The 14441-nt window shown below is 42.2% G+C and overlaps 1 protein-coding gene across 1 annotated transcript; it reads left to right on the top strand.

Moving 5' to 3' along the window:
• Positions 1 to 992: 992 nt before the first annotated feature.
• LOC115690638 (3-ketoacyl-CoA synthase 11-like) lies at positions 993 to 3693 on the top strand. Its single transcript, XM_030617053.2, has 2 exons — positions 993 to 1946; positions 2601 to 3693. The coding sequence occupies exons 1-2, from the start codon at positions 1140 to 1142 to the stop codon at positions 3390 to 3392; spliced, it is 1599 nt and encodes a 532-aa protein (XP_030472913.1). The 5' UTR covers positions 993 to 1139; the 3' UTR covers positions 3393 to 3693.
• Positions 3694 to 14441: the final 10748 nt, after the last annotated feature.

Here is a 14441-nt window from a genome sequence, read left to right on the forward strand (position 1 = left end):
CCGGCGTTGGCCGAGGCCGACCTCGCCAATAGCCGGCGGGGCCGAGCCTCGCCAGCCACGGCGAGGACAGTCTGGCGAGGGCTCGGCCCCGCCGGCAACTGGCGAGGTCGGCCCCGCCTAGCAATGGCGAGGTCGGCCGAGGCTGAACCTCGCCGTTGCTAGTCGAGGCCAAGCCTCGCCAGCGTGGCCGAGCCCTCGCCAGAGCATGGTGAGGCTCGGCCCCGCCTGCTATTGGCGAGGTCGGCCTCGCCCAACGCCGGCGAGGCCGAGCCTCGCCAGCGGCCGGCATGGCCAAGCCCTCGCCAGATCTGGCGAGGTTCGGCCCCGCTAGCAACCGGGCGAGGTCGGCCTCGCCTAGCAACAACGAGGTTCGGCCTCGGCCAACCTCGCCGATTCTTCGGGCAAGGCCGACCTCGCCGCTGCCGACGGGCCGAGCCCTCGCCCGACTATCCTCGCCGGCCGGCGGGGCCGACCTCGCCTCGGCCACCGCCTCTGGCCGGTCGCCGGACCGGCGACCGGCCAGAGGTTGAAGGTGAAACAAAAAAACAAAAGGAAAGGAAAAATAAAAAATAAAAAAATTCGAAAAAATAAAAATTAATATTAAAAAATTGGATGAAAAGTTAACGGGGTAAATTTGGGACAAAAGTAAAAGTTTGGAGTTTTTTATGAGACAAAAAAAAGTTTGGGATATAATCGGGACAAAGGCTAAAGTTGAGGGTTTTTTAGGGAATTGGGCCAATCTCAAATGGTATAGTTTCCACATAATCAACGTGAGGCCCTCGTCATGTAACAGTTGCCACAAACTAGCTGGACACATGTACCAAATTACACGGTATAACTTCTCATCTCTCAACAGGTGTTTGACCAAAATCAATCTCAGCAATACGCGTACGGTACCTCCTCTACGCTCCCCACGCACTCTCTTTAAATACCAGCCCAAACACTCCCCAATCTTCCCCATGCATTGCTAAGACTCTCTCCTCAACCTCTCTCTCTCTCTCTCTCTCTCTATCTGCCATTTCCCTCCGTTTGCTTTTGAAACACCAAGTCCTCGTCCTTTGTTATTCTTCAGGAAACCCCTCTGAAGAAGACACAAAAGAAACCTCTGAAGCTGCAAAAATCTTGTCTTTTCCGCAGAAATGGCCGATCAACAAGAACAGATCAGCCGACACCCAGATCAAATAGTTCCCGTCTCAGTCGAACCTCGAAACCGAGACTCGGACAAACCATCGAACCACAACCTCCCAAACTTCCTCTTGTCAGTGAGGCTCAAGTACGTGAAGCTCGGCTACCACTACCTCATCTCCAACGCCATGTATTTACTCCTCGTGCCACTCCTTGGCATCTCCTCGGCCCACCTCTCGACCCTTACGACTCGAGACCTGGCCCAGCTCTGGGACCAACTCAGGTTCAATCTCGTCAGCGTCGTGCTCTGCTCGACCCTCATGGTGTTTCTGGTCACTTTCTACGTCATGACCCGACCCAGAAAAGTCTACCTCGTCGACTTCGCCTGCTACAAGCCCGACCCGGCCCAGATTTGCACCCACGAGACCTTCATGGAGCGGTCGGAGCTCACGAACGCCTTCACCAAGGAGAACCTCACTTTCCAGCAGCGGATCCTCGAGCGGTCTGGCCTCGGGCAGCAGACTTACTTGCCCGATGCCGTGCTCCAGGTCCCACCGAACCCGTGCATGGCAGAAGCACGGGCGGAGGCTGAGGCCGTCATGTTCGGGGCAGTTGACCAGCTGCTGGCCAAGACTGGGGTCAGGGCCAAGGACATAGGGATCCTCGTCGTGAACTGTAGCATGTTCAACCCGACGCCATCGCTGTCGTCGATGATCGTGAACCGCTACAAGCTCAGAGGGAATGTGAGGAGCTACAATCTTGGTGGGATGGGTTGCAGCGCTGGAGTGATTTCTATCGAACTTGCTAAGCAGTTATTACAGGTTTGGTTTCTTTTTTCCTCTCTCTTTTTCTATTCTTCAAAGTATAGGTCTGATAATAGGAACTTTTTATGAACAACACCCGAAGTGTTATCCAAGCAAACAAGGAATGAAAACTTTCATCGACGAACGAAATGCTAAATATAAGTTGGGTAATAGGAATTTTATCGGGTTCGCTAGTGAATAGCGGGCCATTTTATGTTGATAGCGTGTCATATAATTTAAAACCATTTCATAAAAAATTAGAATCATTAAAAAAAAAATACCAACTTTATTTAGGTTGTGCAGACAGTAAAACTTCAGGTATTTTCTTTCCCTAGTTTTACGCTTTGGTTGGTTGGGAAGTGGGAGTTAGTGAGCGGTTTGAACTCGGAACCCTCGAAACCTAGATGACGTCTAACAAAATGACCCACTGATTAGTCCACCCAAGATTCGTTGTGCCACAGAATATAGCTCGAGTTAAAATAGGACTTTTCGCATTTGTGAATTCGATATATGACAACGGAGTTGAAGATTTGTACTTGCTCAATTTACTATCTGTTCTATCTACGAGGTACAAAAGTTTCTAGGTTTTCTTTCTAGGAAAATTTAATTTTGGTCTCATGAAAATGAAACCTAGGCCTAATCTTATTGCTTCTCTTGTAAATCAATCGCTAGGTACAATCTAACTCTTATGCCCTAGTGGTGAGCATTGAGAACATCACTCTCAACTGGTACTTCAGGAATGACCGGTCGATGCTTGTCTCGAACTGCCTCTTCCGGCTGGGCGGCGCAGCAGTCCTCCTCTCCAACCGGTCCTCTGACCGCCGCCACTCCAAGTATCAGCTCATCCACACCGTGCGCACCCACAAAGGCGCGGATGACAAGAGCTATGGCTGCGCATTCCAGCGAGAGGATGAGAAGAACACAATCGGATTGTCGCTCTCCAAGGACTTGACGGCGGTTGCCGGGGAAGCTCTGAAGACCAACATCACGACCCTCGGCCCGTTAGTGCTCCCGTTGTCAGAGCAGCTCTTACTCTTCACGACCTTGGTCACGAGGAAGGTGTTTAAGATGAAGATTAGGCCGTACATTCCCGACTTCAAGCTGGCCTTTGAGCATTTTTGCATCCACGCTGGAGGCCGAGCGGTTCTCGACAAGATAGAGAAGAACCTCGAGCTCACCAATTGGCACACGGAGCCATCACGAATGACTCTATACCGATTCGGGAACACGTCAAGTAGCTCATTGTGGTATGAATTGGCCTATTCGGAGGCCAAAGGAAGGATTAGGAAAGGCGATAGGATATGGCAGATCGCTTTAGGGTCCGGATTCAAGTGCAATAGCGCAGTTTGGTGGGCACTGAGGACCATCAACCCAGCGGAGGAGAAGAACCCATGGATGGACGAGATTCATGAGTTCCCCGTCCATGTGCCGAAAGCGGCATCTGTCGGATTTACCGCGAAATAAGCGCATCGGTCGGGACTTTGCCAATATAGGCAAGGTTGATTTTGATAGATACGCAGCACCTTAATTATCCTTTTGCGTTTTGTTCATGCACAAGCATCATTCCAAATCTATTCAAGAATAAACTTTTCTTCGCCTGGAATCGTTTCCTGGAAGAAGTGTGCATTTAGCTTTGTAATTTTCCATAGGACCGGTCGAAGCCGGTTTTCTATAGCTGGATTACTTGAAGAAACTATGGTGTAGTTCACCTATATTGAATGGTTAAATCGAGACTACTTATAGTCCATGAAGGCTTTAGATCTTATTACGTCTCGAATCCTTACTCTTTCCAATGCAAGAAACTAACCTAGAAACCTAATTTAAGTCGAGAATCCAGAAGTTTAAAAGTCAAATGTTAATTTACTTTAATTGGTCGGACGACCGTCTCTCGTTTTGTTGCATGGGACAAAAATACCGATGGTGAAGAAAAGGTCCGAACCCCGCACACCGTCATATGTGCAGGAACATTAACTATCCATTTAGACAGTGAAATCAATTAGATAATCCCCTCTAACGTGATCATCAGTTGTGTTTAGGTGAATAATCGCTAATTACTTCTAATAAATTATTTTGTAACCTTTTCTTAGAAGTAAAGCTTCTCTAATATTTTTATTCACAGTCGCCGAAACTTATGATCTTCATCAGCGATGCTTATTGTTGAAGAGGTGGTTGGTAAAAGAGTCGAGCTTAAGGCGACGATGAATGTTGGACCGTATGCACTTTCCCTTTCATCGGTACAATTGAAATTTGACACTTGTTGGAGACACAAACATGGTCGTTTGACCATCAGTTGACTAAATGGAGGATTGCCAAAGGGCTCAGATAATCTAAGAATAATATCAAATCAAGAATGTGATGTGGAACTGTAGAATGGGGAATGAAAAGGTAAATTAGTAATCTACAGTCATAATGATATATCGTATAGATTGTCAAGAACTGAACTTGAGTTTGGTGTATATTAAATCCAAATCGATCTAGGCTAATTTGACAAAAAGGGTACGGAGAAAACAGACTAAAAGGTTTGTTCTCGGGTTCAAGCCGCGATTCAAAGTGATCAAATTTCCACAAAACAGGTTTTTTGGATTGAATGGAGATGAATTTGAGTCGAAAAAAAAAAAGGCGTGCTAGCTCCTGTGAGCAAAATGTGATTAAAAAGGATTCATTTCGATCTAAATAGTGAGGAGATAAGAGTGTTAAAAAAGCAAAGTGCAGAAATTTGGAAATTAAACGATAGTTCAAGGAAAACACCAGAATTAAGACTGACCTAGAGCGAGACAAGCAAAACTTAAAAGAAATTGAAACAATGATGCTGAGATTAAAGTTACGCACATCGAATTTTAAACAATTTGAAGGAAAAACACTAGAAACCGGACATTGGCTTCATCAGAATTAAAATAACTCGAAAGTTACGGACACATTTACGCTCAAAGGGTAACAAACACAGCACTGATATTCCTAATGAACATTACGAATAACAAATTTGACCTTAAAACTGAAGCTGAAAGTAAAGGACATTGATTCGAAAGTGGAAATGCAATTTGGCAGAGTTTTGGCATAACTTGAGCGTGTCTTCTTCCTTTGTGTTCTCTCCTGTTGTTAGGGGAAATAGTCCGATCAGTCATGAATATTAATTCGGTCCAACTTTCCAATTTTGCCAATTTTTGTCCCGAACCTCAGCCCAAATCCCCAATGTAGTCCTTCCAATCAATTTTCATCGAGAGCTGATGTGACAATGTGCCACGTAGGACAATCGACAATTACTTGACCACGACGTCAGCGATTTCCAGCAAATATAGACTGGAAGGACTACATTAGAATTTCGTAAAAAAATTTATGACTAAATTGGCAAAATTGAAAAGTTAGAATTGAATTAGCATCCGTACAATAGATTTATGAATGATTGGGTAATGTTTCCCCTGTTGTACTTATTGAGTGTTTTTTTTTTGGTCGAAACAAACTTTTATTGAATCGGAAATTCTCAACTTCCATGGCCCAATACCGAGGCATCAAAACAGAGTAAATCCCAAAGGGGTTGGGGGTTGGGGGGTTGGGGGGTTGGAGCGGGGGGGGGGTGGGGTTGGGCTACCCAATTAGAAGGTAGAACATTTAATCGCTAGGCCTTACTAATCCAGTTAGCTGCTCTATTGGACTCTCTAGTACAGTAGGCTAAAGTAACGTTCTTGAACCGGCCCCATGACCTGCTTGACTTCTAAGATAAGTGCATCCACTTTCCAAACTCTACGCTCTGAACTATTCATTGCGTTAACTAAAGTCAAACGGTCATACTCTAGTACAATCTCTACGTCACTTTTCACTTCGAGGAGAGAGAGAGCTGCTAACAACCCTAGGGTTTCGGCGTGTATTGCAGACGACACCGGGGTTTCATATGCCAAATTCTGTTCCACAACTCCCGGGGTGGCTGAAACGATGTTGATGAACGGTCTCCTGTATTCTGCGACACTAATTGTCAATCCTTGTTATAAGCACACTTAACAGTGAAATGACCATTTTCGGTACCTGTCCACACCAACTTGTCGTGTGTTTTAGGTTTTCAAAGGAGTCGCTAGAATTTCGCTAACAATTTGTTCATCGAATTGTCTACGGAGAGATTGTTCATCCCATTTATCTTCCTCTTTAAGAATCAGTTAAAAAACTCGTGTGGGTTTGCCACAATTCGCTGGTCCGCCAATAACTCCTCTCTTAAGCCATTAGTCTTCTCTTATGTTAATACTCTCTCCATTACCCACTGACCATATCACTGAAGGTGAAATAGCTTCTTTGCCCATTAGTATGCTTTGCCAACCCCAAGACGGTCGGGACCCTTTTTCAACATTCCAAAATGAGCCGTGAGGGAAGTAGAACCCTTTTAGAATCTTACACCATAAAGAAGGTGTATTCTATGAAAGTCTCCATGCTTGTTTACCAAGCATAGTTCTATTGAATGATGTAAGATCTCTAAATCCTATTCCTCTAGAGTATTTTCATTGTTTCAGCAATTCCCATTTTCTCTGGTGTAGCCCTGTTTTGGATTCACTATTTTTCCACCAAAATGAAGCTATTCGCCTTTTTTTTATTTTTAATAGCTTGGCAAATGGATATTGAGATTTTAAAAATAGACATGGCATATTGAGGCAATGCCTGAACCACCGTTTTGAGTAGGATTTCTTTGCCAGCTTTTGAGATCAAGTTTTCCTTCCACCCCTCTAATTTCATGTTGACTCAGGCTAAAATCCACACAAACATTTGCTTTTTAGAAGGCCCCATTCTGATGGTATTCCCAGGTACTTCCTTGTCTTTTCAACTTCAGGGACTCTCAATTCATTCGCCATATTCCTTCTCAAATTTTGTGGACATCCCTTACTGAAAGATATGCTTGATTTGTTCAAATTAATGGCTAGCGCGGTAGCATAACAGTACTGATTCAGAATTAAAGCCGGATTCTAACACTCATTTATCTTACCGTCCAAGAAGAAAATGGAATCATCCGCAAATAACAGGTGTGAGAGTACTGGACAATGGCTGTTTAATCTTATTCCAGTGATAGTTCCCTCCTCTACTACTAATTTAATAAGACACGACATTGTGTTAGCCATCAGGATAAATAGATAAGGGGAGAGAGGGTCACCTTGTCGAAGTCCTCTTGTGGGCTAGAAGAAAGGTAAAGGCTCTTCGTTGAATTTCACACTGAATGAAACAGTCCGAACACAAGTCATTATCCTATTAACCCAAATCTCGCTGAACCCCATCTTCAGCATACATGCCTCTAAGAAATCACATTCCACCCTGTCATATGCCTTCTTCATATCAAGTTTCGAAACATCTTGGAATCTCTTCTTACGATTACGTATTCTCAATTGGTGAAGGACCTCCTGCACTATTATAATATTATCGTGAATTTGTCTCCCTCCCACAAAGGCACTTTGGTCACCATCAAAGTCTAGCCCATGGTCTTTTTCGAGTCATCTCCAGGTCCTTAAGCCTTGGGAGCCGAGTACACCTCCTCATTGCATTGCATTTGACTCGTGTGACTTTTGGATGCAAATTCATGGGTTGCCTATAGAAGGATGGACAGAAGACGCAATTAGAACAATGACTGAATTCGCTGGAATTGTCTCAGATGTTAAAATTGAAACTAGAGGCTTTGTGTCCATTGTAATAGGAAAAGCAAGGGTAACTTTGAAGCTATCTGCTCCTTTACTATCTGGGATGACTTATAGCTTTCGGAAAAAGGAGCATTGGGTGGATTTTAGGTATGAGCAACTCCCCCACTTTTGCTATTCGTGCAGGAGAATTTGACATTATGCCAAAAACTGAGGTGGTGCCTTATGATGAGGCTTTCTTTTCTACTAATGATTTTATGCTCTTATGGTTCCTGGCTAAAAGCTAAAGCGAATGTCTATAGCCCATTTTGGAAGACTTTTTGATGGAGAGAACACTGAGGAGGATGAGATGGATGAGATGGTGCCTGAAACTCCAGCAAATACTGGACAATTAACTCTAGTTTTGCATGAACCAAGTAGTTCCCAAATTCAGCAACAAGCCCCACAAGAGGATAGAGGAAAGAGGAAAATAACCGAAGTTGAAGCTGAATCGAGAATGGAGGATTTACCTTCCAATACTCTGGCTCTTATTTTGCCTCCAGAGATCCTTTCACTACATGGTGTTGAGGAAAAACTGCAGAAAAACAAAGAAAGACAACCTTAACAACTAAAAAACAAGGTAGAAGATACTCTCCTTATGAACAGCAAGTTAATACTGCAGGTGTTGAATGAGAATTCACTCATAGATAATCCAATCCAGGAGGCGACTGATTCAGAAATATTGTCTTTGGTGGCTAGCCCTAACAAACCATTGGAGGACATATGAAGCTTATATGCTGGAACTGTCAAGGTTTGGCACACCCTTGACAGTCCAGGAATTGAGAGCCACTATGGCTCAGGAAAGGCCCAACTTGGTGTTCTTAATGGAGACTAAAAACCAGGAGATAGTAATCCAAAGACTAATGAAGATGTTGAAGTTTTAGCATTGTTATGTGATGAATCTGAAAGGAATTGAAGGGGGCCAGCTCTTTTTTGGCAAGATGGAACGAATATACGGGTAGAATCAGCTGCTGAGGAGTTTATTGATGTCATTTATGAGGATCCTGAGAGAGGAAAGAAGAGCAGGTTGACTTTTCTCCATGCTCCAGCTACATTTCAGGCACGGTTGGTTTTATAGGAGAAAATTCGAAACCTAAACTTGCAAAACCAATTACCATGGGTTTATCTTGGTGATTTCAATGAAATTATGTATCACTGGGAGAAGGTGGAAAAAAGATGGGCTAAGAATTACAGATTGAATGCTTTCAGAGAGTTTCTAAATGCCTGCCGATTGTTGGACTTAGAGAGCAAGGGATGTGCTTTCACTTGGGCGAATAACTATGAAGGAGAGGAATATGTTAAATAGAGGCTGGATCGGGTAACTTGCAATATGGAATGGAGATTTTGTATCCCAAAGCGGAAGGTTATGCACTACAACCTATCAGGTTGGATCATAGCCCCATTCTATTGTCATTTTCAGCAAAACTAGCGAAGAGAGTAAAGCTGTTTAAGTTTGAGGCTTTCTGGCCAGAACATGAAGAGTGTGGCAATATAGTAAAACAGGTTTGGAATTCTCCAACATGTGTTGACTTGAGCTTAGCCAGAAAGCTGAAAGTTTTGACAAAGGAGTTGGACAAGTGGAGCAAGAGGATGTTCCCTAATAATAAAAAGCAAATTACATCTTTAAAAGGGGAGCTCCGGCATTTGTTGAATACACAAAGTCTAAACTTTGAGAAAGAGATACCTTACCAAAAAAAAAAAACTTTAAGAAAGAGATAGGGTGAAACAGGTAACTAGCCAAATTGAACAATGCTGGAGGCAAGAGGAAATATATTGGGGGTTGCGTTCAAGAATTAATTGGTTGAAATGGGGTGACAAGAACACAAAGTATTTTCACGCCACGACTATACAAAGGAGACAAAGAAATAGAATTTCAGCTTTGAAAAAGTAAGAAAATAGCTAGACCCGGGAACCTGGGGAATTGAAAATGATGACGGCTGATTATTTCAGAGAGTTACGTAGCAATATGGGGACTCGCAATTTTGATCCAATTTATACAAAAGTGCCCTGTTCTTGTTACAGAAGAAATGAACCAGAAGCTAAATATTGAAGTAACATTGGAAGAAGTGCAAAGAGCAGTATTTCAATTGGGAGCCTTGAAATCACCAGGTCCGGACGGTCTAAATGGTCAATTCTACCAACATTATTGGGAGGATATCAAGACGGGAGTGGTCCATACAGTAACAAATTTCTTTGAGACGGGGAATCTTGATCCGAAAATAAATAAAACCTATATCTCATTGATTCCAAAAGTGCCTAACCCTGAGAGTTTGGATCAATTTCAACCCATCAGTTTGTGTAATTTTGTGTACAATATCTTTTTGAAAGTCTTAGCCAACAGGTTGAAACCGTGGCTCTCGAAAATACTTATTGAGTTTGCTTCGACAATTGTTGGAATTTACTTGAAACCCTTACTTGTGACTGAATGATGGGTAGGTATGTTTGGAAATTTTATTTGTGAAATATGACATCGTTATCATCGTAGTAGTTCCTACATAATAATAATATTAATCAAAATTATAAATGCTAGAAATAATAAGTCATTTGGATAGCATTATATGTGGGAATTACTTTTCTAGTATTGACCGAATGCATGGTAAAAAAAACTTGTACTTATACAAACATTCTCTATAAGAGTACATGTAATACTTCTAAATATTATTAATTTATTTCCCCAGCCTAGCTTGCGCGTATATATTCAGCTTTTGCATACAAAAAAGGTTCCTTAGTAAATAATATAAAGTTACTTAATGTCATCATGGCATGCACTTGTTAAGCACACTTAGTTTAGAATAATTTAACTTTCAAAATATTGGTTACACATAGCATTAGTTAGTGCATTGAAAAGCCGCATAATTTCCAAATTGGCTACTTAATAAGGGTCTCACGATCCCTTTTTAAGTAATTATGGTTTAGTTTTTGTGAGAGTCCTCTCAGTACAAAACCTCATTAATAATGTCAATAGGTAATAGATATAGTATGTACTAAAAGTAGTAATAACAGTTGATAGGTCCATTCTTTACAATTGTTGACCTATATTAACAGTATAAGCAATAATTAATAGATTGAAGATAATAAATGACTATTGCTAGTGGTAGGAAACTGGTTTTTAAAATGGATTTTGTTGATGAGTGCACTGTTACAATTGCTAAACATGCTTAGGAAATAATCTAATTTCAAAATATTGATTGTGCATATCGTGAGAACAATTGGTGCTTTGAGAATTGCAATATATCCTTTTTTTTTATTGCTTCACTACTACATTATGATACTTCTTAACGAAATCCATGAAACAATGTATAGATATGTTGAATTGCCCAAGCGTCTGCTTGCTATCCTTAATAATGGTTGGAATTCGTTAAAGAATACCTCGGTGGTACTCGTCAACCAATTAAGAAAATATAACAATTTTTAATACATTGACTGTCTAGATGAAGTGTGTAAGCATTATTTTGAAGATTGAAATATTTTTATAGATTATGTTTAACACTTCCACAATCGTTAACAAGATCCTTATTATTATCTTACGAAGATAATATAGCGTACGTGAAGAGAAAAACTATAAGCTGTTACTGAACATTATAGCATGAAATAATGCAGTTGCAACCCCTATTTGAAGTTTAAAAAAAAGGGAACAAACAGTGTTATAAATCTAGGATGGGCAGTGCACCAGAATATATTAATATATAAATCTCATGAATATCTAAAAGTGCATACATTCTGATGCACCTAGGGGACCGGCGGACCCGTTATGCAACTAGACGAACCAACGGACTCGAAGTCAACGATCTCGAATTGAGCTCAAATTTGATCGGCTGAAGCGAAACGATGTGCTAATCAATACTCACGGCCGTTGGCCGTGATTAACGATAGATTTTCGCGATTCGGGATCGTTTAGATGGGTTTTTCTATTATTTTAGTAATTTTTATGGATTAATTTAGTAAAGGGCAGTTTCGTAATTTTGCGTTTTGATGTTTATTAATCCTAGTAGGGTTAGGTTTGGGGATATATAAGCTTGTTTTAGGGTTTCGTTTGAGGGGACTTTGGATATTTTTTATTGTTAATCGATTGAGAGAACAGCTTGTTCCTCGTTATCGTTTCGATTCTTCTGTTTAGCCTAATTTCTTTCGCGCTTCAGCAACAATTGGTATCAGAGCATAGGTTACCTGAATCAATGGCTGAACAGAATCGAGGTGGTCGAAGACAGCGTGCTCGTGGAGGCCGGGGGCGTAGAGTCGTTCCTGATGCAGATGAACAGCCGTGTCTGAGAGACCTGCGAGATATAGAAATTCAGGAACAAAGAAGGCGAATCTAGGATTTGGAGCGACGTCTTGCGGAGGCAGGGCTTGACGCTCAATCCGAAGAAGAAGCAGAATCTGAGGATCCATTCGATGATGAAGAGGAGAACGTAAACCCTTTCGGGGTTCTGAACCAGGGGCGGAATCGAGGAGTACGACCTGGAAATCAGCGCTCTTCTCAAAATTTCGGGATGAAGATCAAGATTCCCGAGTTTAATGGTAAGGCTCATTTTGATGAGTTTATTGATTGGTTACATAACGTAGAACGGATTTTTGATCTTAAAGACCTAACTGAGGGGCAAAAAGTGAAGTTAGTGGCTATTAGGCTGCGAAAACATGCTTCGAATTGGTGGGAACACGTGAAAAAGCAACGCGCTAGAGAGGGGAAGCCGAAGGTGGATCGCTAGGAGAAGATGAAAAAGTTGTTGCAAAAAATTTTTTTGCCTACCCATTATAGGCAAGAGGCGTTTATCGAGTATCATAACATCAAGCAATGTGATAAAACAGTTGAGGAATTTACAGAGGAATTTGACCGCTTGCGGATGCGTTGTGATGTGGCGGAGGAAGACGAGCAGACGATTGCTCGATATCTGGTAAGGCTGCGATATGAGATCTCTGATGTTGTCCAATTACAGCAGTATTGGACATATGAGGATGTGTGCAGACTAGCCCTAAAGATGGAGGGGCAGTTTAAAAGAAAGAGCAGTAAGTCCAAGTGGTCTAGCAGCAGTTCTAATTGGTCAGGCAGCAATTCCAAGTGGTCAGATAAAGAGTCCCGAGGGAAAGCGGGAAGTTCTTCAGCCCCGGCGGCAGTTAAGGGCGCTGGTTCAAAATCTGCAACAAAAAGAGAGCAGGGTAGTGCTGGATCTAGCAGGGGAGGAGCTGCAGGCAAGCAATGTTTCAAGTGTCAAGGACTCGGGCATTTTGCTGCTGATTGTCCGAACCGATAGTTTGTGACACTTGTAGATAATCCAACTTTTGATGAAAACCCAACTTATGATAAATCTGATAGAGAGCAAGAAGATGTGGATCCAGATCAGGAGGACATTGTCTATGCCGATTCTTGTGAGTCTTTAGTTGTGCGTCGGGTTTTAAATATTGCTTAGGTAGATGATGAATCGTGGCTCAGGCATAATATCTTTCATACTAAGTGCACTAGTGGGGGAAAGGTGTGTAGTATGATAATTAACGGGGGAAGTTGCGAGAATGTGATATCTACCACTATGGTAGAAAAGTTGGGGTTGAAAACTGTCGAGCATCCTCAACCATATAAGCTATCATGGCTTAGGAAGGGGAATGAGGTAAAAGTGAATAAGAGGTGTTTAGTGCAGTTCTCGATTGGGAAGAAATATACTGATGAAGTGTGGGGTGACGTAGTTCCAATGGATGCTTGTCATATTCTGTTAGGAAGACCTTGGCAGTTTGACAGGAAAACACAGCATGACGGATTCAAAAATACATACACCTTCAAGAAGGATGGTTGGACCATTACTCTGGGTCCTTCAGATTTGAGAAAAGAAGGGAAAAGTAATCTGCTTTCCAAATCAAAGTTCCAGGAAGAGGCGGTGAATGTCCCAGAGCTTTTTGCTGTTGTAGTCATGGAGCAGAATCTTGATAGTCTAGAAATTTCAACTCAAGTTCTGCCTATACTTGAGGAATTTGCTGATGTCGTACCAGAGGAATTGCCACATGGATTGCCACCCATGAGGGACATTGAGCATTGTATAGATCTTGTTCCAGGAGCTGTTATTCTTAATAAGGTAGCTTACAGAATGAATCCTAAGGAGCATGAGGAGATGCAGAGGCAAGTGCAGGAACTATTAGAAAATGGTGCAATTCGAGAGAGCATGAGCCCTTGTGCAGTGCCAGCTTTGTTGGTTCCTAAGAAAGACGGGTCGTGGAGAATGTGCGTGGATAGCAGAGCTGTCAACAAGACCACGATCAGATATCGCTTTCCTATCCTGAGATTTGATGATTTAATTGATCAGCTGTATGGAGCGACTATCTTTTTTAAGATAGACTTGAGGAGTGGATATCATCATATTAGGGTGCGTCCTGGAGATGAATGGAACATCGCTTTTAAAACTTGAGATGGTCTGTATGAGTGAATGGTGATGCCTTTCGGGTTATCTAACGCGCCGAGCACCTGTATGAGACTGATGAATAAGGTGTTTCGTCCTTTTATTGGCCAGTTTATCGTCGTATATTTCGATGATATTTTGGTTTATAGTGCATCGACTGATCAACATTTGTGGCATTTGAGAAGGGTGTTCGAGACATTGAGGGAGCAGAAATTATATGCTAATACCAAGAAGTGTCACTTCCTGACTGATTGTGTGACCTTTTTAGGATATATAGTAACCAAGGAGGGCATTCAGATGGACCCAGCTAAGATTGAGGCTATTATAAATTGGGAGATTCCGAAAAATATTCATGAGGTACGTAGCTTTCATGGGCTTGCGTCTTTTTATCGGAGATTTGTTTGGGATTTCAGTACTAGTATTGCACCTCTAACGGATTGTCTGAAAGGAAGTAAATTTGTGTGGACTAAGGAGGCAGAAGCTGCCTTTCAATT

This window comes from Syzygium oleosum, unplaced genomic scaffold, assembly GCF_021117445.2.
Source record: "Syzygium oleosum isolate NSW1041296 unplaced genomic scaffold, Sole_v2.1 Sole_v2.01, whole genome shotgun sequence".
Classification (NCBI taxonomy): domain Eukaryota; kingdom Viridiplantae; phylum Streptophyta; class Magnoliopsida; order Myrtales; family Myrtaceae; genus Syzygium; species Syzygium oleosum.

Coding starts and splice junctions, on each gene's coding strand:
- LOC115690638 (XM_030617053.2), top strand. CDS start 1,140: ATGGCCGATCAACAAGAACAGATCAGCCGACACCCAGATCAAATAGTT. Junction 1,947..2,600: donor TTGCTAAGCAGTTATTACAG/GTTTGGTTTCTT, acceptor ATCAATCGCTAG/GTACAATCTAACTCTTATGC.